Source organism: Phyllobates terribilis, unplaced genomic scaffold (genome assembly GCF_046119375.1).
Source record: "Phyllobates terribilis strain yellow unplaced genomic scaffold, ASM4611937v1 Scaffold_3__8_contigs__length_932513732, whole genome shotgun sequence".
Classification (NCBI taxonomy): Eukaryota; Metazoa; Chordata; class Amphibia; order Anura; family Dendrobatidae; genus Phyllobates; species Phyllobates terribilis.
Window position 1 is genome coordinate 306320474 of NW_027362763.1, and position 27280 is coordinate 306347753.

Consider the following 27280-nt stretch of genomic DNA (forward strand, 5'->3'; position numbering starts at 1 on the left):
GTAGGGTGCGGCTATACTGGTGGGTGCTATAACATTCAAAAAGCGGTCGGCACTCTGCAATCCTTTCGTGGTGCACGAGGAGAAATGATGTGTCCAGCAAAAATGAATCCTGGCACTCACATGTGGTGAATTAATCTTGTTTATTTCCACATCCTAAATTTGGGATACTGGTAGGTGCGGGTACACTGGGGGATGTGGCTATACTGGTGGGTGCGGCTACACTGGGGGGCGCGGGTACATTGGGGGATGCGGGTATACTGGTGGGTGCGGGTACACTGGGGTGTGCGGGTATACTGGTGGGTGCGGGTACACTGGGGTGTGCGGGTATACTGGTGGGTGCGGGTACACTGGGGTGTGCGGGTACACTGGTGGGTGCGGGTACACTGGGGTGTGCGGGTACACTGGTGGGTGCGGGTACACTGGGGTGTGCGGGTATACTGGTGGGTGCGGGTACACTGGGGTGTGCGGGTATACTGGTGGGTGCGGGTACACTGGGGTGTGCGGGTATACTGGTGGGTGCGGGTATACTGGTGGGTGCGGGTACACTGGGGTGTGCGGGTATACTGGTGGGTGCGGGTACACTGGGGTGTGCGGGTATACTGGTGGGTGCGGGTACACTGGGGTGTGCGGGTATACTGGTGGGTGCGGGTACACTGGGGTGTGCGGGTATACTGGTGGGTGCGGGTACACGGGGGATGCGGGTACACTGGAGGGTGCAGGCGATGCTCAGCTCTTCGTCTCCACCATGGCCTCTGCCTGTGGGATTGTAGCTATTTACCATGTTTTAGGTACAATGTTTGTCCCACATATAGTCACGTTACTAGTATACTGACTACTGATACGTTTCCATAAAGGGGTGAACAAGGCCCTCTCTGAAGCCAATCAGCTACACAGGACACGGCACTAACTACACATTTAGTCTGCCATTTCCTAGCGCTGCCTTTTTCCATTCCATAGCGGAAGTCTGCGCACCGCCATCTTGGTACACCCCACGTAGAATTCACCACAGAATTCTCGGCCCTGCCCTACAAAAATGAATATTTATTAGTGAGTACCAATATGGAAGCCCCTCGCACATGCGCAGTTTTCAGAACGCTCGATCAACTGCTTTCTGCTCTTGCCAGGCCTCCGTGCAGTTGGTAGGCGGGGCCTCAGTGCAGTTGGTAGGCGGGGCCTTTATGCAGTTGGTAGGCGGGGCCTCCATGCGTCCTCGCACCTCGCATTCGATTCGTCCATACCGGCGGTGACGTGTTTACCGTGCGGCGAGAGTGCTCCATTGTTGGCGCGCAGCGTGTTTCTCCCGGCTCCAGCCCTCAGTTGTGTAAATCGGTACCGTGGTGCAATTGTGCAAAGCTGGAGATGAGCGGAGGAGTGTACGGCGGAGGTATGTGAGGGCCGTGCAGATATGGCGCAAGTGAAGGAAGCCGTATTAACTGGAACCGCTGCATGCAAATGACACGTTTGTGTGTACGGTACCGCAGGGTGTGACCGGGGCGGCGGCCGGTCCGTGTAGGGTATTGGGTGGTGTGCAGCACAGCAGTGCCCGCTGTAGTCAGGGGATCCAGGATGGTGTCCTGCAGAGTATACAGAACCAGTGACGTCAGAGGGAGTGTGGATACGTATATTTCTCCGAGCTGCAGCATCACGTGCACAGAGATGGGCACAGACCTGGTGTGATTGCTGGCCACAGCCTAATTCACACACTGGTTGTCATGGACACGTCACCTGATGCTGTATCTGTAAGTGTAAAGAGGTGCTGCAGGTACCTGGTAGCTTATTGACACGAACACGCCCGGTCTCTAGTTTGGGGGTTTGGGCACAGGATCTCTCACCCCCGATGTGCCTGGGTGTGAGCAGCATCAATGTCTCCAGGTCTCAGTTTATGGTCTCCTGGAGTCAGTGACCGGAGACGTCCTGGTGTATATCCGGGCTATACAGACTGATGGCCCCTAAGAAGAAACATGTCAGCTGGGTGTGATCACGGCAGATTTATTGATAAGAGCCGTCCTGCTGCAGAACAGAAGTTAAAGGGTTAGTCCGATGCCCAAAAGTAAATTTAAATTAATAAATCTTTAAAAACTAATAACTTTTGTAATTCAAGTCCTGGTAAAATTCCCACCATTCACTCTGTACTGCAGCTTAGGGTTCTGTCTATATTACCCCTTCCTATGACGATTCGTTTGAGAATCCCAGTGCATGATGGGAAACTCTTTGTCATCTGCTGGTTGACACTGCTGTCACTCCACGAAGCGTAATCGGGGGCGGTAACGCATTTGTTCTCTTGACCCATGAAACGAGACGTCATCATAGCCCCCATTACTTCCCTCTGCATTCCCACTTCTGTGCACTTGCAACGTGTACACAGTAGAAAATGCACAGCACAGCCTATGCAATGTATGTCCGTGATGACCTCTCTTTTCATGGGCCAAAAGAACAAATGCGTTACCGCCTGCTGATGGCACTTCGTTTCAGGGTGGCAAACGAGGCAAGTGGAGTGTCAGGATGTCCCAGCTCCCCCCTCCCTTCATGACTATTTTTCAGTGCAGTAAAGGGAGTGACAGCAGTGTCAGCCAGCAGATGACCATTCATTTGAGTTTCCCGTCATGCACTGGAGATTCTCAAACTAATTGTCATAGGAAGTGGGTGAAATAAACAGAACCCTAAGCTGCAGTACGGAGTGAGTGTGGGGGGGGGGGATTTTACCATGACTTATTACGAAAGTTATTAGTTTTTAAAGATTTATTGATTGAAATTTACTTTTGGGTATCGGACTAACCCTTTAAGGGAATGTAAGAAATGTTTCCACAGCAATCAGTGATATTCAGGGCAAGTGCAGATGAGCGTGTATTCTCTCATCCTAGAGTGTGTGATCAGAGTGTAGAGGATAGATGAAAAAAATTCTCCATTCTGTCAGTCTGCAAAATCAGGCTGCACTCAATGTCATTCATGTTCAGTCCAATGTTTTCCACTCACTCATTGACTAGCATGGCCGAGTGCAATCCGAGGATCGAATCTAACTCTGACATGCAGCAATTTTTTTTCACCCTCGAACAGACTGTCCAAGGTAAATATCGGACGTGTGCACGGCCTTGTAACGTAAAATCAATCATTGATAATCATTGTCTGCAATTGTTAACTGTGGTTACCTTTTAAGGAATCACATGCAGTCATTATTCCTTTGCATCAAAAGGGCTGTACAGGCAAGGACTTTACTACTTCCCAGATTGTCCCCAAACCAACCATTTTTCAGATCATCAAGAACTTCAAAAAGAGAGGTTCAATTGCTGTGAAGAAGGCTTCAGGGCATCCAAGAAAGTCCTGCAAGTACCAGGATTGTCTCCTAAAGAGGATTCTGCTATGGGATTGGCCAAACGTCGGTGCAGAGCTTGCTCACAAATGCCATCAGGCAAATGTGAGTACATCTGCATGCACAGTGAGAACGCTTTTGAAGGTTGGCGTGGTGTCAAGAAGGACAGCAAAGAAGCAACTTCTATCTAAGAAAAGTATCCAGCAGACTTGAATTCAGCTGGAAGTACGGGGATTGGACTGCAGAGGACTGGTAAAGTCATTTTCTCTGATGAAGCCCCCTTCAGACCGTTTTTAACATCTAGAAGAATGAGCCTATTCATGTGTGGGAGCTTTTCATTTTAAATTTTACCTAAGAACACTTCCACTAAACATCCTCCAAAATAACTTCTCTTAACGATCCAAGAACAATGTGGTGATGAACAATGCTTTTTTTCAGCATGATGGAGACCATGTCACAAGAGAGATAACGAAGTGGTTTGGTGACCAAAATATTGACTTTTTGGGTCCATGGCCAAGAAACTCTCAGATGTCATTCTTATTAAGAACCTGTGGTCAGTTCTCAAAAATTGGGCAGATAAAGAAAAATACAGAAAGGTTGTGATATATTCCAAGCACTAATTAGGCAAGGAAGGGCTGTCATCATTCAGGATTTGGCCCAGTAGCTGATATCCAGCTGCCAGGGCGAAATGCTGAAGTCTTGATGAATAAGGGTCAACACTGTAAATAATGAGTTTTGGCATAAACGTGATGTATTTCTCAAAAGTGTAAATACTTATGAAATGCTGATAATTGTACTTCAGAAACCACAGAAACGTCAAACTAAAAGATCTAAAAAACACTGAAGCAGCAAAAGTTTGTGAAAACCAAAATTTGTGTCAGTCTCAACTTTTGGCAAAGACTGGACACCAATATTTTCCCTTAGGAGAGAGACTGTACAAGCAGCTTCAAATGAAACAACTGTTTATATTTTCCTTATGGAATTTGATAAAATCTCGTTATGGCTCCTTCATGTGAAATCCAGGGTACACGAGAGGACACCTGCTCTTCTATAGAAGTTCCATTATGTGTAAGATAGAGTTGCGTAAAATAATCTGCCTGGCCTACTAATTTAAAACAAAAAAAAGCAGGGGGTGCCATTAATTAGGAAGTTTGGGACATTAAGGTGACAACTTGACCAGAGTCCTGCAAATCTTTTTATTCAACTCTGGTGAGGTGAGGTGAGATGCAAACAGGTTGAACACACGTCTGGTGCTCCCGATTTCCTAAATAGGCGTACTCCTCTTCATGAGCTGGAATCGTCTGACTTTAGCCCATCTCCTCATGAAGACTAACCTAAGCAATGCTAGTCTTGATGAATCAAGTCTTTGACCCCTATTGCTCCAAGACAGGAAGTGATGATGTCCCATTCTTTTAGCACCTGGCTGCAGTTCTCGGGGTACTTGAGACCTCTTCTGAGGCCCATCCAATGACTGGGTAGCCAATCGACTTTCAGGTGAAAATGTGATTCCTGTACTGTCAGAGACCACAGGAGCCCCCTAAATTGAGGCAACATGGTTACAGCTCTTTGACTATACTTTTTTTTTCATAATTCAATCACATTTCCAGCCTTTTCAGATTTTTTGGGGAAAGTCACAGACCGTTTAATAAAGGTCTTGGCAATGTAGGCTTGGATAAGTTTTGTACTTAGACTTGTCTAATGTTGACAGTTGATATGTTTAAACCTTTATACATTTGTTTGCTTTCATTTTAACAAAAATTTATTTTTTTACTCTTGTAGATGAGGTGGGAGCATTGGTCTTTGATATTGGCTCCTTTTCGGTACGTGCTGGCTATGCAGGAGAGGACTGCCCTAAGGTGAGCAACTGGTGGTTTTATACTGGCATCTTTGGGCAAATCAAGTGCTTTATGTATGTATGTATGTATGTATGTATACTGTTGGCTTATTTGGTTAAAGGGGTTTTCAAAGACTCTGATATTGATGGTCTAGCCTTGTTGTAGGCCATCAATCTCAGACCAGTGAGGGATGTAGTCTTGGCACTCTCACCAATCACTGTATGAATACAGGTCACTGCTTTTTTGCGATGGCGCCATCATTACCACAGACGGCGTGTGCACAGCCTGATTTCCCGAGTGGTCAACAGTAAATTGGCTCTGGGGGCAGCACACGGACAGATTGAGATCTCAACTCAATGTCCTCTTTTATATCTCCATGACATCTCTGAAAAAAAAAATATCCTTGAGCTGAAATCTCATTCTTTGCATGCATCGCCCCAGGAGCCATTTTATCAAATACCATTCGGGAAATCCGTTTGTGCACGCTGGCATGAAAGATGCCAGTTTGTGTGTGTTCATTTACCAAGGTTTCAGCCAAAGTTCACAATGTCTGAGATGCCTTGTTGTGAAGAAGAGAGTTGTCCCCCCAAAATATCCATCTGTGTTTGTCAGTGCTAGCTCCATTCTGAGCAGCGTCTTGCACGTTGTGAACCTTCGCTGCAGCCCTGGCAAATGAGTCTCCCCACCCCCGAGCTTGGTGAATATATGGCTACTGTGTCCCTGATTCATCATTGTTGGTTTTCCACTTTTCTGGAATAACTGTCGAACTTGATGGAGCTAGGTCTTTATTCAACCTACATTACTATTAGTGATGAGGGAGCGTGCGCATTTAACCCTTTCGCCGAGTACACTCGGGTGCTTTCCGAGTATCTTCGGCATGCTCGTATATTAAGTTCGAGTCCCTGCAGCTGTATGATTTATGGTTGCTAGTCAGCCTCAACACATGTAAGGATTCCCTAACAAACTGGCAATCTCTGCTTGTGTCAGGCTGTCTAACAGTCATAAATCATGCAGACGCAGGGACTCAAACCTAATATACGAGCACGCCGAAGGTACTCGGAAAGCACCCGAGAAAGTGTTAAATGAGCATGCTCGCTCATCACTAGTTACTATGTTAATTAATGTTTTTTATTATTATTATTGTTGTTTTAGTATTTGTGCCTTTTTCTTTATAAGTTTTGCACCATTCTTTTAAGTTGTCTTTCTCTTTTAAGTTATCCCCCCCCCCCCATTGCTTATCCAAATGTTTTTAGACTGGTTCATTAAGTGTAACTTTTTTTAAAATGTCGCAATTTTTTGTGTATTTTTCCCTGCCTGGAGTTATGTTTGTGACAGAATTTTCAATTTGGCAGAGATATTACTTTTTTAATTGATTGTGACTTTAACTAAAAAGTGGCAACAAACTAGTAAAAAACCAAAGTAAAGAGCATTTTTGATTTTCGCACCAAATTCATGAACTGTTGGCATGAAAACATCAGCGACTACAAGGCAAGAAAATTGAGCTCAATACAGTGGGACGTATATCTTGTATTTATTGCCATTTTACTAAATGTATGGCGTGAATATGAAGTATTTTTAGCACATTCTGTTATTGCAGTGTAAACTGCCTATGGGCTGTAATATACTGTATATTGCAAGGATTGAGAGGACCTCGTGCACATATAGCAGTACTCCAGTGCCAGAAGTGATCAGATTGATGTAGTAAGGACTGATTTGGAGGAAATCCCACTGCCTATTACTGTCCTCTGCTGTGTATTATATCTGCACATCTAGAACATTTATTTTTGGGGAATGATCAGCGGTCCTATTCTAATTAATAGGAATCATTGCAAAATACTGTAGATACAACACAATTACACTACTGCCTGATATGCAATAGCGTCTCATCAATGTTTGATCAGAAGGGGGTGGAGGTACACTTTAATGCAACAAACATTGTAAAGTTTACATTTTCATAGAAACAATAAATAATTGTAATTTATAAAAACAGAAATAAGTAGTTTTCAATTTGTTTTATTTGTATTCATTTTTACAGGTAGATTTTCCTACAACAATTGGTGTAGTACTGGACAGGGAAGATGGAAGCACTCCGATGGAGACAGATGGTGATCAAAGTAAAGCCAGAGGGCCTACATACTACATAGATACCAACTCACTCAGGGTACCACGGGAGAACATGGAGGCTTTCTCACCGCTCAAAAACGGAATGAGTAAGATCCCTTGACTGCACTAATTGAAAACTGTTATTGGACTCAATTTCATCATGTTCTGGTCAAGCTTAGCCATCCTATACTATAATTAAATACTATACTGTAAATAAATACTAAACAAATTTTGATTGACCGATGAAGTCAGAGTCTATGCCCATTTTGGTGGAGTCGGTATAAAATGGACAGACTTTTAAAATATATAATAAATTTGGTTCATTAGTACAATGCTGGATGTGCTGTAAATGTTTTCATAAGAATTTGGGAAAGTTCTGAAATGTCCTATAAATGTCTGTTCTGTTCCTGATCTAAGGATCTCTGCTTATAGTTTTATAGTTGACCGGTAGACCGGCTCACTCGACAGCACACTGAGGTAGGCATGGGAACACTGTCTCTTTAAATTCTTCCCAGGTTTATTATACAGGCAGTATAAACCGTGGTGAAGTAAAAATAAACACTGCCCTTTCGGCAAAAACAGGAGAACAAAGCTAAGGGGTAGTACAAAGCACAGTCCTTGTGGTAGCTGGTATCCACCCGCTCAGAGTTTAGCAAACAAACGGTTCAGCTTTTCCTTGGCAGGACACACAGCTCTGGAGTTCCTCTTTCCAGCCCTACTGAACACTGAATGATTCAAAAGGCCGGCTATTTATAGCCCAGGCCACACCCTGTAGTGGAGATGTGGTGAACAGCCTCCCGCCTGCTCTACAGCTGTTCACATAAAATCCTAGCCCATTAAAAATGGCAGGTTAACCCCTAGACACATAGTGTGCTGGAGCAAACTTCTAGGTTTCAACTCACTGAAGTTAATAGCCTCAGTGAACCATATATCCCCTTCTGTACTTTGCCAATGACTTTGTCTAAATGTTCAGTAGTGAGGCAGGGCTGAGGAGTCGGAGGTTTGGCTTACTGACTCCACAGTCCCGGTGCGTGGTCCAGTGTTCCCCTCCATGCAATACTTGCCAGCTAACTTAACCGCAGATCAGGATGAGATTTTCTTAAAATCTCAGGTTTTAAGAAAAATCTCAGGTTTTTTTTTCTTTTCTCCTTGAGTTTTTTTTGCGCATTTTTTCTGGGTAATTCCTGAAGCTGTAGCTGTTTGTTCCTTTTGAAGTGCATTTAAAGGGAATCTGTCAGTAGGATGAACCCTCCTAAGCAGTCTATATGGGCACGTGGGTCATAGGAAGCTAAATAACATGATACCTTGATATCTGCCATCTGAAGTCTTGTTCCAGAGAAATCCATGTTTTTATTATGTAAGTGAGCTGTTAACATCTATGAACTGAACAGAGATCTCCCTGACAATCTGCCGCCAGAGCTTATTTTAAATTAATGGAGTGTTACCAGGGTGAGACATGTAATGACTGACCGTCTGCTCTCCTGATCTACATGTCTCACACTGGTCATTTCCTTTTCACATAAAATCACCTCTGGAGGCAGATTCTCCTGCAGATCAGTGTGTGGCCCATAGCCTGGAACACCTCATTTACATATAACAGAATCTGATCGCAGATATCAAGGTATCATTTAATGCATCTTCCTATGACCTACATTCTCATACAGATGGCTTAGGAGGTTTGATCCTACTGACAAGAAATGAGTAAAATACAAGTTGTTTTTTTCTTTTTCCCCTTTGGCAGAAGCGCTCACAAAAATTCTCATAAGGATGCCAAGGTGTCTTCTGATCTTTTTCTTGTTCTTTATCCGCATTAATTTCTATTGTAAAGTATGACGTATCTTCCACCAGAAAGCGCATGATGAATTGTCAGCTAAATACTTTTAACTGCATGGCCTGAACATATGAACGGCATGATGTTTTTACATAAAAATGAATATGAAGATTCTTTGGAGGGGTTTCTGAGGGATTTTTCAGGCAGTTTTTGGAGCAGACCTTTTCAAAATCTACCTGGAAAAAGAAACCTTGTGTAAACGTTGCCTAGTTCACCTCGAGACAGTGTATGGTACCTGCCTGTATTCTGGATCTAACATTTGGAACTTCCTAGGTTTTACATTGCTTCTTAAAAAAACTACATCCAACTACATAGCTAATTAGAGTTACAATCCATCCATATGATTTATGCCTCTTTTTAATTATTTTGTAATTTTGAAGTGCGTTCTAAAGAATCGTGAATGGTTGATTTTTGTTGGTAATATAATATAATTTTTGCTGCTTTAATAGTTGAAGATTGGGACAGCTTTCAAGCCATATTAGATCACACTTACAAAATGCACATCAAGTCAGAAGCAAGCTTGCATCCGGTTCTGATGTCTGAGGCTGCTGTAAGTACCATTATTCTTTATTTATAAGTTTGCAAAGGAAACATTCATGGAGGACTTTAATGTGTGGCCTTATAATGTATTACTCTTGTTGCTTTCCTTTTCAGTGGAATACGAGAGCGAAGAGAGAAAAATTAACAGAACTGATGTTTGAGCACTATAATATTCCAGCATTTTTCCTCTGCAAAACTGCAGTTCTCACCGCGTATCCTTTTTAGTTATACCACTACAAGATGGTCCTCATTTACACTTATGTATTTTGCATCAGTATTTTTAAGCCAAACCCAGAAGTAGAGATTCGCAAGAGAATTATTCTTTGGACCTCATGCTGACTTTGACTTTAAAATACGAATATAAAATATGCAAAGATGAAGTGATTTTATACCTATTATCTAAGGGTACATCATATTACTCTGCTACAAAGTCAGCCAGTTGAGTTTTAAAGTGGATTGCTGCATATTAACGTGTGCTCTGCTCTAAGTTGTGGTTTCCATTAGTAAGAGAAATTACATGTTCAGTTAATAGAAAATCATATACTTTCTATTGAATCTGTACTCTGCGCTGGGCGCGCTCTCCTGACGGTTCAGGAGCTGGGCGCGCTCTCCTGACGGTTCAGGAGCTGGGCGCGCTCTCCTGACGGTCCAGGAGCTGGGCGGGCGCTCCTGACGGGTCCAGGAGCTGGGCGGGCGCTCCTGACGGGTCCAGGAGCTGGGCGGGCGCTCCTGACGGGTCCAGGAGCTGGGCGGGCGCTCCTGACGGGTCCAGGAGCTGGGCGGGCGCTCCTGACGGGTCCAGGAGCTGGGCGGGCGCTCCTGACGGGTCCAGGAGCTGGGCGGGCGCTCCTGACGGGTCCAGGAGCTGGGCGGGCGCTCCTGACGGGTCCAGGAGCTGGGCGGGCGCTCCTGACGGGTCCAGGAGCTGGGCGGGCGCTCCTGACGGGTCCAGGAGCTGGGCGGGCGCTCCTGACGGGTCCAGGAGCTGGGCGGGTGCTCCTGACGGGTCCAGGAGCTGGGCGGGCGCTCCTCAGAGATCTTTAGAGTGATTGGTGGGGTTCTCAGAACCCAGTTCCCCACCAATCTGAAGGGAATTCAAAGAGACGAAAAATAAATCTACATTTTTTTTTATTTGTAAGGGTTTAGTTACTTATTGAAAAACAGCGCATTCCATCACTGACCACAAACTAATATCTTGAAAATGGTAAAGAGTTAAAATGTTATATAATAAAATTTTATGACCATTAATTCATGCAGTGATTACAAACTTTTAACTGAATACAGAACACCCCCTTTGTAGACTTCTTTCTGAGAGTTAAATGATTCCTTCACTCCTTGGATTAGCTTTGCTAATGGTCGATCTACGGGTCTGATTTTGGATAGTGGTTCCACACACACTACAGCCATTCCAGTACATGATGGATATGTACTTCAACAAGGTAAAACAACCTCCATAATAGCAAAGCCTCATACACAAGAGACTACCACATATTCTCCATTGGAATGATGTGATTTAAATAAGCACTCTGGCTCTTTCTTTCTTGTCCCTCTGAAGAAAAACTAGACAGGTGATCTGTTCCAGACTCCACCTTGAACTTCAGAAATTAGTTTTTTCCCCCTCTGGGCTCTACATATCCCCGGTACAACATGACATGGGCAGCTAAACCATGTATCTTTTCTACCTGCTGTGGCAACTGTGTGATTATTCTTCCCTCTATATTCTTCTAAAAGAAAGAATAGAAAATTATTAATATACAGTGAAGTAGGCTGAACTATGATGTTTTACATTTCAAGTTCGGGTTCATATGAGTGTATTTCACGGTTCTTACATGGGAGTATAATGCCCAGACTGACTGTGGGTCTCCCAACTTGAACTTAAAGCCTCATAGACATATATTGGGTTGTAAGTTTGGTTCGGGACACCCATGGTCAGACTGTGCAGTACACCTGTTTGAACCCAGCCTGAAGCTCTCAAAACCCCCCTCCAGCTCGCCACACACACATTAGACTAATGCCAGCTGATATAGACTGTTTCGGCAGATAGTCTGTGTACAGGGGCCTGTAAAAGATGATATCGAAGGAGATAAGGATCCAGCATGTCTGATTTTAGACTGCCAATCTTTGTTCTCCCTGAAACAAGACGACATCAGAGATGTCTAGCAGCAGTCCTCTCCTAGAGATAACACAGAAGTGCTAGGCAGAGCGAGCAGTCCTGTGTATGGGAGTCAGGTGAGATCGCTGCCGGCAGAACGATTGGCCCAACCATCATTCTGCCAACAACTATCTAAAGTGTATATGGGGCGTAACTGTTACTGTAGCTGTCTAATAATCATCAGTATTGATGATAGTATTTTCTGTCTCCTCCTCTCCCACATTCACTACCCCAAACACAATCATGTGGGAAAGGCATTTTGTACAGTCCATATTGGTTTGTCATACAGGAAATCTGGTGACTGTAAGGGAGACCCCCCCCCACCTCGCCTCCCCCCTGAGAGAAAAGAAAGGCATGTAATACATTGTCAGAAAAGAACAGTTAAATAAAATAATAGTAGCTAAATTATTTATATTATAACATTACTAAACATTTGTACATATATATAATTTTTTTCACATATTTTAACACACTTTATGAAATACTGCATTTTAAGGGAATGTCAGCACAGAATGACTGTTCAAACCAAGTACAGGCGCTCGGTGCACCATAGCATGGACAAACATTTATATACACCTTCCCACCTGCTTGGTTTCCTTCTATATCCACCCTTTTCTGGTTCTATGAATCCAGAGCTGTCAATCAAGGAAGAGGATTATAGGGAAGAGGTTAGAGGGGAATAAAACTGGTGGGAAGGCACACTAAGGCTATGTGCCCACGTAGCGTTTTTGCGGCTTATTTAAGCCATGCAATGCAAAGCAATGTGAATTCGGATGTGCTGTGCACATGATGCGCTAATTTGCGCGCCAAATTCGCATTGGTTAGCAAAACGCAGCATGACCAATTCTACCGCGATTACGCTGCAGCGTAATCGTGGTGCGTGTGGTACCTGGGATGAAGAGGAGACTACATCTCCTCTTCATCCCGGCTACCACGCGGTGAAAAAAAGAAATAAAAAAGTTAAAAACAAACAAAACCTGTATATTCACCTCTCCGGCGGCCTCCGGTCTGCTCCCGGCCACGTCTTCTCTCTTCAGCGTCCCGCAGTGTACTGCGAGGACCTGCGGTGACGTCATTTAGTCACCTGATGGTCACGCGACTGCTGACTTCGGCGGTCAGGTGATGGTCGCGTGACGTCACCGCAGGTCCTGACGGTACACTGCGGGACGCTGAAGAGAGAAGACGCGGCCGGGAGCTGACCGGGGGCCGCCGGAGAGGTGAATATACAGGTTTTTTTTTTTTTGTTTTTTTTTTAACGTTTTAATTCTTTTTTTTTTTTTTTTACTATAGATGCAGCATTTAAAGCATCTAAGTTGTTCACACATTGTAAATCCATGCCGGTTGCATGAATTTATATTGTGTGATCAACTTGTCAAGCACTTTTCCACGTGATGCTCAAAATCGCTTGGAAAAGTGCTTGAAAAAACGCATGCGAAAATGCATGTAAAAACGCTGAAAAAACGCTTCTCTCTAGCAGAAAAAACATATGTAAATCTGCATGCGTTTTTTCTGCCAGAGAGAGGCAAAAACGCTCTGCATCAAATCTGCTACGTGGACACATAGCCTTACATTTATTGGCCACACTATGATACACAGAGCGCCTGTATTTGGTTTGAACAGTCATTCTGTGCTGACAGTCCCTTTAATACAGTAGTGCTATGTCGGCATTGTGATTTCTAGTCGCAGCCTTTCAAATTCAAACCACTTTTCCCAGATAATATTCTGTTGGTTGCAGTTGTCAGATTGGAGAACTGTCAAATTACATACTTTATAACCTAAAAAAAAAATGTAAGTGTGTCCATTTCAGCCTATTCTGCTGATTCAGAGATGGGTAAGAAATCCCTTAGGCAGAAGCCTATTTTCTTCACATTAGTGGAAAAAAATCCTCTCCAAATCAAATGATTGCAATGATTTCTGTAACGCGTCTGCCCAGTTCTATCCCCACCTGGGGCTGTGACACTTATGCTTATCATGTACTTTTTTTAACATTTTCTATTTTTATTTTAGGAGTCGGTCCATTTGAGAACGACTCCTCCAAAATGGACTTTGACAAATACCTTGTTTTTAACTTTTGATTCTTTGTTTTTGTAGGTATTGTAAAATCTCCTCTTGCTGGGGACTTTATCACTATGCAGTGTAGAGAGTTATTTCAAGAAATGAGCGTGGACTTGATTCCTCCATATATGATTGCTTCAAAGGTAAGAAATATTTAATACTAAAGATGAGCGAATAAATTTGAGTAGAATTGAATTTTTGAACTTTACAAAAATCTGAAATTGCCAAAATATGGATTATTTTTATTTTTTTGTAATTCACTTCTGTCCAGATTCAGCAATGTGGCAGCTGTTGGCCTCTATACTTTTTCATAGCCTTTCCTGGATAAAAAAAAATAAAAATCCTTCTTGCAAAATCCTAATAAAGGACATTACATTGGCAGAAAATAACTTTTGTGCAAATCGGTTTTCCCAGGAAACAAAGGCATAAGTTTAAATGTGCCCTGATCTGCTCATCCCTCATTAATACATATAATAAAGGTGTAAGGTATGACTGTTCTGTGATGGGATCCCATGTTTGGGCATTACAGGAAGCCGTACGGGAGGGAGCTCCAGCTAATTGGAAGAGAAAAGAGAAGCTACCTCAAGTCACTCGCTCTTGGCACAACTATATGTGTAGTGTAAGTACAAGGTTACTTTTGTTGCACATATCTTTTTATCTTCCTTTTGCATTACTTATTCTTCCCTTCTTTTGTTCACCAGTCTGTAATACAGGATTTTCAAGCGTCCGTTCTTCAAGTGTCGGATTCCACTTACGATGAGCAGTAAGTCTTCAAGGTTTGCATACGCGTGCAGAGAAAACCCACAGCAGGTTACTGTAGCAGACTAGTGGATGAGATTTTATCAATATCTTGCAGATCTTTTCTGTGCGAAAATTGACTTGCAGTGGAATTTTTTTTTATTAATCCATATCATGTCAATGTCTCTTGTGGATTTTCACTGCAGATTTTATCCATTCCAAAATATTATAGCGCAACAGGCAGTGATTTTACTGATTCTTTGTAGCAGAAACCTTTCCCATGTGCCCATAGCAATGTGTAGAGCATTTATTAGACCTATTCTGTCACATTTCTTCAGGGTGGCAGCCCAGATGCCTACTGTTCACTACGAGTTTCCAAACGGTTACAACTGTGATTTTGGAGCTGAGCGTCTGAAGATTCCTGAAGGATTGTTTGATCCCTCAAATGTTAAAGTGAGTGTGTTTTTTTTTTTTTTTAATATTTGTCTTTTATGTTGCTTTTTTTTCTTGCTAAATTTAGTGGTTTCCATGTTAAATGTGAAATTAAAATGACTGCAGCTATGTCCCCCAAAATTGTGCATCTTCTCAAATGTATACTTTTTGTTCAGTGTAATAAAAATATCCCTTTGCTGATCTCCACTGTTAAAGGCAGATGCTGGCTGTATAGAAAAGCTGCCATCTGTCCTGTGTAAAAGGGGCTCAGGAGCAGAGCCCGCTCCAAACACCCAGACATGTTATAAGATGTTGTGGAATGTTAAGGGGTTAAACATTTTTATTCAATGATTAGATTTCTACCTTCAACTGTCTATGAAAGTGGATTGATCATGTGACATATACTAAAGCTGTATTTTTGTCTCCAGGGTTTGTCCGGGAATACTATGCTTGGGGTCAGTCATGTAGTAACTACAAGCGTTGGGATGTGTGACATTGACATCAGACCGGTAAGTGCTACTAATGGCTTATTAGTCAGCTTAACGCTATGTTCACATGTTGCTTTTTTGATGCATTTTTTCCCGCAGCCAAAACCCTCTCTTTTGGCAGTAAAGAAGAAACTTCAAAAAAGCAGGTTTTGCTGCGTTTTTTTTTTACTGTGGTTTTGTCACTGTTCATTTGTCTCTTGTGTATGCTGATAACGTTGATTGCAGAAAAAAATAACCTAGTTCAACTTCATCAGGTTTTGGCACCAAAAACGCTGCAAAACCTAATACCTGCGTTTTCTGCAGTGTTTTTGCACTACCCATTGCTTTCTATGGGTGAAAAACGCTGAAAGAAGTGACATGCTGTATTTTGCGAAAATGCCGCTCTTAGACCAAACAGTCAGGAAAGAAAAACCAAGGTGTGTACATGAGATTTCTGAAATCTCATAGACTTTGCTGCTACTGTAAAACACAGCTGAAAATATGCATAAAAACCGCATAAAAAACCACTGCAAAAACACCACATGTGAACATAGCCTAATACTTTGACTTATGTGAAGGCTAACCTTATGTATCCCAGCTCAGGATATGAATACTAATACCGTTCTGCCAGTGCTCACACGGCACAATCTCTTGGGTCCCACAAACCTATAGTTAAGTAGACAGTGGTTGTTTGCTTTTATTGACTTATTTGTTCTCGTTTTAGGGACTGTATGGCAGTGTGATCGTTGCTGGAGGGAATACTTTGTTACAAGGCTTTACGGACAGGTTGACACGAGAACTCTCACAGAAGACCCCACCGGTACGTGTTTTGTCCTTTTAGTGACTGGTTCACTGCAAATGGGAGTATGATGGCAAATGCAATTTTATGGAAGAATGTAATATGCCTTAAAGGTCTAACTATTAGTATTTGGAAATAAATATATGTATTTTTTTATGTTGTCAATTTTTGTAAAACATTGCATATATTTAGAGTTGAGCAAACAGATGTGCAAGCTACGTCAGTAGTATTTTTGGCTGCTGGATAAGAGCCGTGTAAACCTACTACATGTGGTTTACCCCCCCCCACACAGTCTAATACGCTATGCTTGCGTAGTGCCACATATTCCTCCCCCTCGACTCAGACACCAGCAAGGTGGGGTAATGCTATGGGCTGGTATTATTAACCCCTTCACGACATATTTGCGTCATATGTCGTGTCCTGGACTTTGATGCGGGCTCCAGCGCTGAGCCTGCATCTTTTTCCTGATTTAATCAGCTGTTATGTGCCTGGTAACAGTGCCTTTAACATGTCTGTTAAACAGTTAAATCCCGCTGTCAATCTCTGGAAGCACATCACAAATCCCTCCCATCGTCACCCCTGTCATGTGATCGGGGGGTGGTGATGGGTTGTCATTACAGTCAGGGGTCTGCAGAAGGCTCTTGGAAGAAGGGGAGGAAAATAACAGAAAATTACCATGACGTGAAGTGGTTAAAAATGAGCTAGTTGAAAGTGGATTCAAAATCATCTCCCAAACCTACTGCCAGTTTTTAGAAGACAGTTTCTTCAAGCAGTGGTGCAGGAAAAAATATCTTTTAAGAAAACCGTGTTTTTTTTTTTTTGTTTTGTTTTGTAGGACAATATTCCATCACATGCATCGAAGTCTCCACTGCTTGGCAGCCCTTAAAGGCCTTTAAGATGAAAGAATATTGTTATAACTTAATTTTTTTCTTCTTTTTCAGAGCATGAGGTTAAAGCTGATTGCGAATAACACAACAGTAGAACGAAGGTTTAGTTCTTGGATTGGTGGTTCTATCCTTGCCTCTCTGGTAAGTGAACAATTAATAATTTTTTATAATCACCTTTGATTCCTAGGTGCTGTACTTGTGAGAAAGGTTTATATACAAATCTAAAATTATAATGAACAAATGGTGACAAAGAAGTAAAGAGAGCGAGAGGGAGAGGACTCTGCCCTTGCGGGCTTCCAGGTAATGGGGAAGGAGACAGTAGGTCGGGGGCGTTACAGCAGCTCTGATGATAGTAAGGTGACAGTAGTTTGATTGCAAGCTGAATGTTTTTGTGTGGAGTTGTTTTCAAGTTCTGTCTAAAGGTTCTGAAAGTGGGAGACAGTCAGATGTGTTGAGTAGTGTGGAGCATTCCGATACTGCGAATATCGGTCGATACCCGATATTTCAGTATCGGAGTTCCGATACTTTTACAATATCGAATACTGGAATCAGAAGTTCACATAATGCCTGCGCTCTGCAGCGTCTCTGAAGGATGACAAGCTGGATGGCAGCGCTCAGCTGCGATCCAGCCTGTCATCAGAATGCCATCCCAGCGTGAGAGAATTCTCCTGCTCAAGCGCTGACATTACATTATCTCCCTTACATTACAATTAAATGGAATAGCAGGAATTAATTAATATTTTTTTAAGACGTTAATGCCACAGCCATGGTGGTTGTGGCATTACAGTGGTTGCCCAAATCGATGGGAACAGTGCTCACAGTGAAACATGAAAAGCCGGCAATTCATCAGCTGCATATACCGGTACCCGACAATTTAGAACAGAAAGAATAGAACTTCACACATAGATCAGATAGAAAGAAACATGTCAGTCACATATATAAGAAGTACAGTGACAGTGTTGGTTACTATACTTGTCATGTAGTGTTAAAGGATTTATTTAAAAAAATATTAGTGTTTTCATGCACCGTCTCTTTAAAAAAGCCGGCCGGCAATTCAGCATCGGTACCCGACAATTTATAACAGAAAGAATAGAGCATCACACATAGATTAGATTGATAGAAACATGTCAGTCACATATATAATAAGTACAGTGACAGTGTTGGTTACTGTACTTGTCATTTAGTGTTAAAATAAAGGATTTATTAAAAAAAAAATTGGCATGGGGTTCCCCGTAATTTTAGTCTCTAGCGGAGGTTAAGAAGACGGCTGGGGCAGATGTTTGAAGCCTGGGAAGGGGGTAATACCCACGGAGCTTCCTAGGCTACTAATATCAGCCCCCAGATGAATACCTAGCATTTACTAGCTATTAAAATGGGGGACCCCAAAAAAAATGACGTGGGGTCCCCCCTATTTTAATAGCTAGCAAAGGCTAGGCAGACTGCTGGGGGCTGATATTAATAGCCCAGGAAGGGTGCCATGAATATTGGCCCCCTCCCAGGCTAGAAACACCAGCTGTCAGCCGCCCCAGAAATGGCGCATCCATAGGATGCGCCAATTCTGGCACTTAGCCTCGCTCTTCCCACTGCCCTGTAGCGGTGGCAGTGGGGTAACAGGGCTGGGGTTGATGTCAACTTATAATGCCAGCTGACATCAAGCCCAGGTTAGTAATGGAGAGGCGTCTATAAGACACCCCCATTACTAACCCCATAGTGAAAGTTAAAAAAAATACTTTACTAGAAATTCATGGTGGTCATGTCTAATATTGGCGTGACCCCATGAATTTCGGGCTTAGGGCCAGCTGATAATGCCAAGCTGGCCCTAACCCCTTTATTACCCAGTGAGCCACCACATCAGGGCCCTGGATGAGTTGGGTACAGCGCCAGAAGATGGCGCTTCTACAAACGCGCCATTTTCCGGGGTGGCTGCGGACTGCAATTTGCAGCGGGGGGGGGGCCCAGAAAGCTTGGGTTCTCCCTGCGCTGCAGATTCCAGCCCCCAGCTGCCTAGTTGTACCTGGCTGGACACAAAAATAGAGCGAAGCCCCACGTATTTATTTTTTTTTTCATTATTTCATTGAATGTGGTTTTGAGCACCTTGAGGGGTGCAGTTTTTAGAATGGTGTCACTTTTGGGTATTTTCTGTCATAAAGACCTCTCAAAGTGACTTCAAATGTGATGTGGTCCCTAAAAAAAATGGTTTTGTAAATTTTGTTGGAAAAATGAGAAATCGCTGGTCAACTTTTAACCCTTTTAGCTCCCTAACAAAAAAAAATTTTGGTTCCAAAATTGTGCTGATGTAAAGTAGACATGTGGGAAATGTTATTTATTAACTATTTTGTGTGACATATCTCTCTGATTTAAGGGCATAAAAATTCAAAGTTTGAAAATTGCAAAATTTTCGCCAAATTTCCGTTTTTTTCACAAATAAACGCAAGTGATATCGAAGAAATTTTTCCACAATCATGAAGTACAATATGTCACGAAAAAACAATCTCCGAATCAGGGGGATCCGTTGAAGCGTTCCAGAGTAATTACCTCATAAAATGACAGTGGTCAGAATTGTAAAAATTGGCCTGGTCATTAACGAGCCAACCACCCTCGGGGGTTAAGGGGTTAAAAAAGCCGGCCGAAAAAAAAAAAATACTTTTCCATTTTTACGAATCAATTTGTGAAGCACCTGGGGGTTCCAAGTGCTCACTATGCATCTAGATAGGTGCCTTGGGGGGTCTAGTTTCCAAAATGGGGTCACTTGTGGGGGAGCTCCAATGTTTAGGCACGCAGGGGCTCTCCAAACGCAACATGGCGTCCGCTAACAATTTGAGCCGATTTTCCATTCAATTTGTTAGCGGACACCATGTCGCGTTTGGAGAGCCCCTGATGTGCCTAAACAGTGGAGCTCCCCCACAAGTGACCCCATTTTGGAAACTATACCCCTCAAGGATTTTATTAAGGGGTATAGTGAACATTTTGAACCCAGAGGTACGACACAGAATTTGCTAACATTAGGTCATCATATTGAATAAGTTGTCATTAGTCTTGAGCGCAAGTGCTCGCTACTTGAGTTTGCATCGGGTACTCAGGTATGCACCATGTACAGCGTGTGCTCAAGTGACATGCTCGAGTCCCTGCTCCGCATGTTTCACGGTTATTAGACACCCAAAAAAACACAGAGGAAGGTTTTTTGAGGACTGGAGATTGCATGTGGGAAGATATCTGGAGATTAGTTTGGATATGTATGAAAGACTAATTCTGGAAATATTTTTGATTTGGAGGTGGTAACGCCGTGGATGTGTGTTTTGAAGAATAGGGCGGAGTCAAGGAATACTCCAAGGCAGTGGATTTGTGGTACTGGGAAAAGTGAGATGGAGAAAAGATGATTAGTTTTGTTTTGTCCACATTGAGTTTTGGAAAGCCTGAGGGCATAGCTGATAGACACTCTGGCCTGGATGTCAACTCTCTGCTGTCCAGAATACCAGAGAGTGAGATTTGAGTTCTACTGGAAGCTATGGGATTTTGAGTTGTCCCAGTTCAGAGGTAAAAATGGAAAAGAGTAGTGGTACCAGGACAGAACCTTGAGGGACACAGACAGAGAGGGCGGCATGAGGAAGTAATATGAGAGTGGGAGACGATAAACGTGCAGATTGAGTATTAGGAGATCCAGGCAATATCTTTGATACCAGTAGAAGAGAGTATCTAGTAGTAAGAAGTGGTCAAGGAGGAGGAGTACAGAGTATTGCCTGTTAGCTTTGTCAGTAAGTAAATCGTTAGTAAATTAATTAGGGCAGTTTGTGGATTATTGGTGTCGGAAGCTGGATTTTAGGTTGTCAGTGAGGTGGGAGGAAAGTTCAATGTGGATGTGTTATTCAAGGAGTTTGGAGGCAAATGGGAGTAACGATATTGTGCGATAGATGGACATACACACGTGGTGAAAATTGTTGGTACCCCTTGTTTAATGAAAGAAAAACCCACAATGGTCACAGAAATAACTTGAATCTGACAAAAGTAATAATAAATTAAAAATCTATGAAAATGAAAGTCAGTCATTGCTTTTCAACCCTGCTTCCACAGAATTTAAAAAAAAATTAAACTAATGAAATATGCCTGGACAGAAATGATGGTACCCCTGAAAATAATGTGACAAAAGGGACATGTTTAATCAAGTTGTGTCCACAATTTAACATCACAGGCGTCTACAATCTTGTAATCAGTCAGTGGGCCTGTATATAGGGCTACAGATACTCACTGTGCTGTTTGGTGACATGGTGTGTACCACACTCAACATGGACCAGAGCAAGCAAAGGAAAGAGTTGTCTTAAGAGATTAGAAAGAAAATTATAGACAAGCATGTTAAAGGTAAAGGTTATAAGACCATCTCCAAGCAGCTTGATGTTCCTGTGACTACAGTTGCACATATTATTCAGAAATTTAAGATCCATGGGACTGTAGCCAACCTCCCCTGGATGTGGCCGCAGGAGGAAAATTGATGACAAATCAAAAAAACTGATAATACGAATGGTAACAAAAGAGCCCAGGATAACTTCTAAAGAGATTAAAGGTGAATTTCAAGCTCAAGGAACATCAGTGTCAGATCGTACCATCCGTCGTTGTTTGATCCAAAGTGGTCTTCATGGGAGACGACCAAGGAGAACACCATTGTAGAAAAAAAAATCATAAAAAAGCCAGACTGGGATTTGCCAAACTACATGTTGACAAGCCACAAAGCTTCTGGGAGAATGTCCTATGGACAGATGAGACAAAAATGGAAGTTTTTGGCAAGGCATGTCAGCTCTATGTTCACAGACGGAAAAATGAAGCATATCAAGAAAAGAACACTGTCCCTACTGTGAAACATGGAGGAGGCTCTGTTATGTTCTGGGGCCACTTTGCTGCATCTGGCTCAGGGTGTCTTGAATCTGTGCAGGGTATAATGAAATCGCAAGACTATCAAGGGATTCTAGAGAGAAATGTGCTGCCCAGTGTCAGAAAGCTTGGTCTCAGTCGCAGGTCTTTCAACAGGATAATGACCCAAAACACACAGCTAAAAACACCCAAGAATGGCTAAGCAGAAAACCTTGGACTATTCTGAAGTGGCCTTCTGTGAGCCCTGACCTAAATCCTTTTGAGCATCTTTGGAAAGAGCAGAAACATGCCGTCTGGAAAAGGCAACCTTCAAACACGAGACAACTGGAGCAGTTTGCTCATGAGGAGTGGGCCAAAATACCTGTCGAGAGGTGCAGAAGTCTCATTGACAGTTACAGGAATCGTTTGATTGCAGTGATTGCCTCAAAAGGTTGTTCAACAAAATATTAAGTTAAGAAGAACCATCATTTCTGTCCAGGACTATTTCATGAGTTTAATTTTTTTTTTTAAATTCTGTGGAAGCAGGGTTGAAAAGCAATAACTGACTTTCATTTTCATAGATTTTTAATTTATTACTTTTGTCAGATTCAAGTTATTTCTGTGACCATTGTGGGTTTTTCTTTCATTAAACGAGGGGTACCAACAATTTTGACCACGTGTGTAGAGGTTGGGTCAAGAGATGGCTTCTTCAGGATAGGATTGTTATGTATGAAAGCAGAAGGGAAGACACCATAAGTTAATACGTTTAAGAGATGGGTTAGGGCGGGATGGGATAGGGTTAAGTGCACAATTGGTAAAGTGTGATTTGGAGAGAATGAGTAAGTTTTCCTTTAGTCATGGTGGGAATGAAGGTTATTAGTCTGTTATGTGAAGGGTTGTGGTGATTGAACAGTAAAGAATTGTCTGATTTGGTCGATCTTATTTTTTTGAAATGTGCGGCAAAGTCGTCTGAAGAACTGAGGGAGGTCGTAGGGTGCAATTATGAACTGAGGAGGGAGCTAAGTGTTAAATATCTTTGAGTTATACAGTGGGTACGGAAAGTATTCAGACCCCTTTAAAATTTTCACACTGTTTCATTGCAACCATTTGGTAAATTCTAAAAAGCTCTTTTTTTTTTCATTAAAGTACACTATGCACCCCATCTTGACTGAAAAAAAAAACATAAATGTAGAAATTTTTGCAAATTTCTTAAAAAAAAAACCACACTGAAATATCACATGGTCATAAGTATTCAGACCCTTAGTATTGAGTAGAAGCAACCTTTTGAGCTAGTATAGCCATGAGTCTTTTTGGGAATGATGCAACAATTTTTTCACACCTGGATTTGGGGATCCTCTGCCATTCTTCCTTGCAGATCCTCTCCAGTTCCCTCAGGTTGGATGTTGAATGTTGGTGGACAGCCATTTTCAAGTCTCTCCAGAGATGCTCAATTGGGTTGAAGTCAGGGCTCTGTCTGGGCCAGTCAAGCATGGTCACAGAGTTGTTTTGAAGCCACTCCTTTGTTATTTTAGCTGTGTGCTTAGGGTCATTGTCTTGTTGGAAGGTGAACCTTCCGCCAAGTCTGAGGTCTAAAGCACTCTGGAAGAGGTTTTCATCCAGGATATCTCTGTACTTAGCCGCATTCATGTTTCCTTCATTTGCAACCAGTCGTCCTGTCCCTGCAGCTGAAAAACACCCCCATAGCATGATGCTGCCACCACCGAGTTTCACTGTTGGGATTGTATTGGGCAGGTGATGAGCAGTGCCTGGTTTTCTCCACACATACCGCTTAGAATTATCACCAAAAAGTTCTATCATCTTCTCACCAGACCAGAGAATCTTATTTCTCAGAGTCTGGGAGTCCTTCATGTGTTTTTGAGCAAACTCTATGCAGGCTTTCATATGTCTTGCACTGAGGAGAGTCTTCCGTCGGGCCACTCTGCCATAAAGGCCCAACTGTTGGAGAGCTGCAGTGATAGTTGACTTTGTGGAACTTTCTCCTATCTCCCTACTGCATCTCTGGAGCTCAGTCACAGTGATTTGGGGTTCTTCTTTACCTCTCTCACCAAGGCTCTTCTCCCACGATTGCTCAGTTTGGCTGGACAGCCAGGTCTAGGAAGACTTCTGGTGGTCCAAAACTTCTTCCATTTAAGGATTTTGGAGGCCACTGTGCTCTTAGGAACCTTGAGTAATGCAGAAATTCTTTTGTAACCTTGGCCAGATCTGTGCCTTGCCACAATTCTGTCTCTGAGCTCCTTGGGCCGTTCCTTTGAGCTCATGATTCTCATTTGGTCTGACATGCACTGTGAGCTGTGAGGTCTTATATAGACTGGTGTGTGCCTTTCCAAATCAAGTCCTATCAGTTTAATTAAACACAGCTGGACTCCAAAGAAGGAGTAGAACCATCTCAAGGAGGATTACAAGGAAATGGACACCATGTGACTTAAATATGAGTGGGCAAAGGGTCTGAATACTTATGACCATGTAATTTCAGTTTTTCTTTTTTAATAAATTTGCAAAAATTTCTACATTTGTTTTTTTTTTTTTTTCAGTCAAGATGGGGTGCAGAGTGTACATTAATGAGAAAAAAAAATTAACTTTTTTAGAATTTACCAAATGGCTGCAATGAAACAAAGAGAGTGAAAAATTTAAAGGGGTCTGAATACTTTCCATACCCACTGTATGATGGCAAAGTTATGAGCCTTGTGAAATAGTCCTGTTGAGCAGATGCGGGGGCCGGTTTGAATGTGAAAATTGCTTATTTGAATGTGGTAAAGTGTTCCTGTTAGTGCCTTTTATTGCTTCACAACCCTTGACACTTTTCAAAGCTTTTTTGTGAGGTTGGTGTGCCAGGGTTGTCTTGATTTGTCGCCCTCTTCTATGCACGAGAGGTGTGACTGTGCCAATAGCTGATGCGAGTGTGGGATTATAGAAATTTATGACTGTTTGTTGTGGAGTGAGGATATGGTGGATAGCAGTAGGAGAGTGTTTGTGCATTTCTAGGTGTTTAAAGGTTTCTGCGACGGTGTGTTAGCTGCTGGACTGGGGGCAGGTGAAGAGGATGGTGATGAGAAAGTGAGTAGAAGGTCATAGGGGGAGAGGTGAGGTTAGATATGGAACTGAGGGAGCTAAAGATGAGGTCTAGTGTGTGTCAATCTGTTTGGGTGGATGTGGAAGAACATTTTGTGAGACCAAAGAATGAAGTGAGTGATGAGCTTGGAAGCTGCTTACTGGTGGATGTCAATGGGGATGATGGGGGACATGTCAATAGAGAGAAAGTGGTTGATAAACACGGTGGCAGGGATGGAGGTTTGTATATGACAGCCTTTTGGAACTTGGAAGGAGAGTGGATATGGACAGAGTGCACTTCAAAATAAGGGAGGGTAGAGGTGGGATTGGGTTAAAGGTGCAGTTGTTAGAAAGGAGAAGGCCAACTCCTCCACCTTGTTTATTATCAGGGCAAGGAGTGTGGGTTAAGCGAAAGCCACCATAATTCAATGTAGCAGTGGAGTCTGTGTCAAAAGGTTCTAGCCTTGTTTCAGGGAGGCCGAAAAAGGATGTATTGGGAAAAGTAAAGAGGCTGTGAATAACAATGTGCTTAGTACAAATGGAGCTGCCGTTCCATAATGCTGCAGAGAGATGGGGTGGTGGAGCGGTGGGGGGGGGGGGTCAAGTGAATGAGTTTTTGGTTGGAGAGATTCCCAGCTGCTGGGTAGTGATAGAAATGAAAAATGTTAGGTTTATCTACGAAGGGACAGGATTGGGAGATAGATCACCAGCAGTGAGGAGAAGCGGAGAACGGGAGAGCAGGTGGGAGAGAGTGCATGGCTTGTTTTCGGTTTTTAAAAGGAGAGATCTGAGGTATAGGAGCAGGTCAGCAGATGTGGTCACATTGAGGGAGTGTGGGGGGGGGGGGGGGGGCAGTAGTAAGGAAAGATTAAATATTTGGTGGGTGATGGAGTTTGGGGATAGCGAAGGAGACTAGAGATTGGTGCAGCAATAATTTTAAGGACCTGTGCAAGCAGAGTGGAAAAGTAATTTTAGGAAAATGTGCAGTTAGCAATACTTTTTAGCCCTTATCTTCTGTTCACTTCTAGCACATTTCTGGCATGTTTCTATTGTGCGCTTAACAAGCTCCACTTAACGGAACATGCATAGACCAACAATGGCCTTTATAGATGAATGGCAGCATTATTACTGCTATTACAGTCATGTCTGTGGTTATGCTGAATAGTCGACCTCGCTCATTTCTTCCTGACCTGTGCCATTCAGAGATGATCTTTCTCTTATTATAAGTGGTGCCTGAGCACTGGACCCTTCTTAGTACATGCACGCGTGCCCCGGGTAACATTTTACGAAGTAACCTATAATGACTTGCTGTGTCCACCACTTCTTTCCTATAGTAGCGTGGCCGGGGAATGTTGGCCTATTTACCTTTAGTAGCTTATATAACTAATGATTGCATTTCTACATCGTACGGCCTGTGAATATCTATTGATGATTTGATATATTGTAAAGATGTTTTTCATTACAATTGATAGACAAAATATCTTTTGGCCAACAGCTCTGAAGTGAAAGAGAGGTTATTGGTCTGGAATTAGATTTGTCCACGAACACGTCACCTAATTGTGATGTGCAAAGCGATATCTGTACAGAATGTGAAACGTAGAATTAGTTCTGCCATGTACCACATGAACTTCTTCATTTTTGAGGACTTTTGGGCATGGGGAAGACTAAATGCTGATATAAATAATGTGACCTTACGACTTCTCAATCTACATGGTCTTTCTTGCAGGGTACATTCCAACAGATGTGGATTTCTAAACAAGAATATGAAGAAGGAGGGAAACAGTGCGTAGAAAGAAAATGCCCTTAGTCCTTTTCAGGCCACTGCCTCGTCTTGTGCCCTTTTCTGAAATAGCTTTAGCGCACTCAGGAATCCAATGGACTTCTTTTGTAGCTAACGGCCTCCTATAGACGTTCTACTCCTCAATAGAAATCTGGGTAGCGAGCATTTGCACACAGCATCTGTTTCCAAGCAATAACCACCGATTTTATAATCCTCCCGTGGAGATTTCCCTTTCACCAAGACTCCTTCGTAAGTGCAGTTTCTGGCAATGTGATATACAGAAAAGGCATCAGGATCTACAAACATGATTTGTTAGACACTGCATTTTTTTATATTTAAGGTAACTTTACAGCAGTTTTTTTTTTTTTTGTTAAATATATTTAGCATTTTTGTTGAGCAAACTGATGAATGGTTCAATATTAAAGTTACTGCCTAAATACATATAA

General features: G+C 42.7%; 1 protein-coding gene across 1 annotated transcript; it reads left to right on the top strand.

Moving 5' to 3' along the window:
• Positions 1 to 1163: 1163 nt before the first annotated feature.
• LOC141258080 (actin-like protein 6A) lies at positions 1164 to 27280 on the top strand. Its single transcript, XM_073673087.1, has 14 exons — positions 1164 to 1384; positions 5087 to 5163; positions 7178 to 7352; positions 9526 to 9626; positions 9731 to 9828; positions 10961 to 11055; positions 13860 to 13966; positions 14353 to 14442; positions 14525 to 14586; positions 14900 to 15014; positions 15422 to 15502; positions 16185 to 16280; positions 17201 to 17287; positions 26781 to 27280. The coding sequence occupies exons 1-14, from the start codon at positions 1360 to 1362 to the stop codon at positions 26859 to 26861; spliced, it is 1290 nt and encodes a 429-aa protein (XP_073529188.1). The 5' UTR covers positions 1164 to 1359; the 3' UTR covers positions 26862 to 27280.

Coding starts and splice junctions, on each gene's coding strand:
- LOC141258080 (XM_073673087.1), top strand. CDS start 1,360: ATGAGCGGAGGAGTGTACGGCGGAG. Junction 11,056..13,859: donor TGGATATGTACTTCAACAAG/GTAAAACAACCT, acceptor TTGTTTTTGTAG/GTATTGTAAAATCTCCTCTT. Junction 14,443..14,524: donor GGCACAACTATATGTGTAGT/GTAAGTACAAGG, acceptor TTTGTTCACCAG/TCTGTAATACAGGATTTTCA.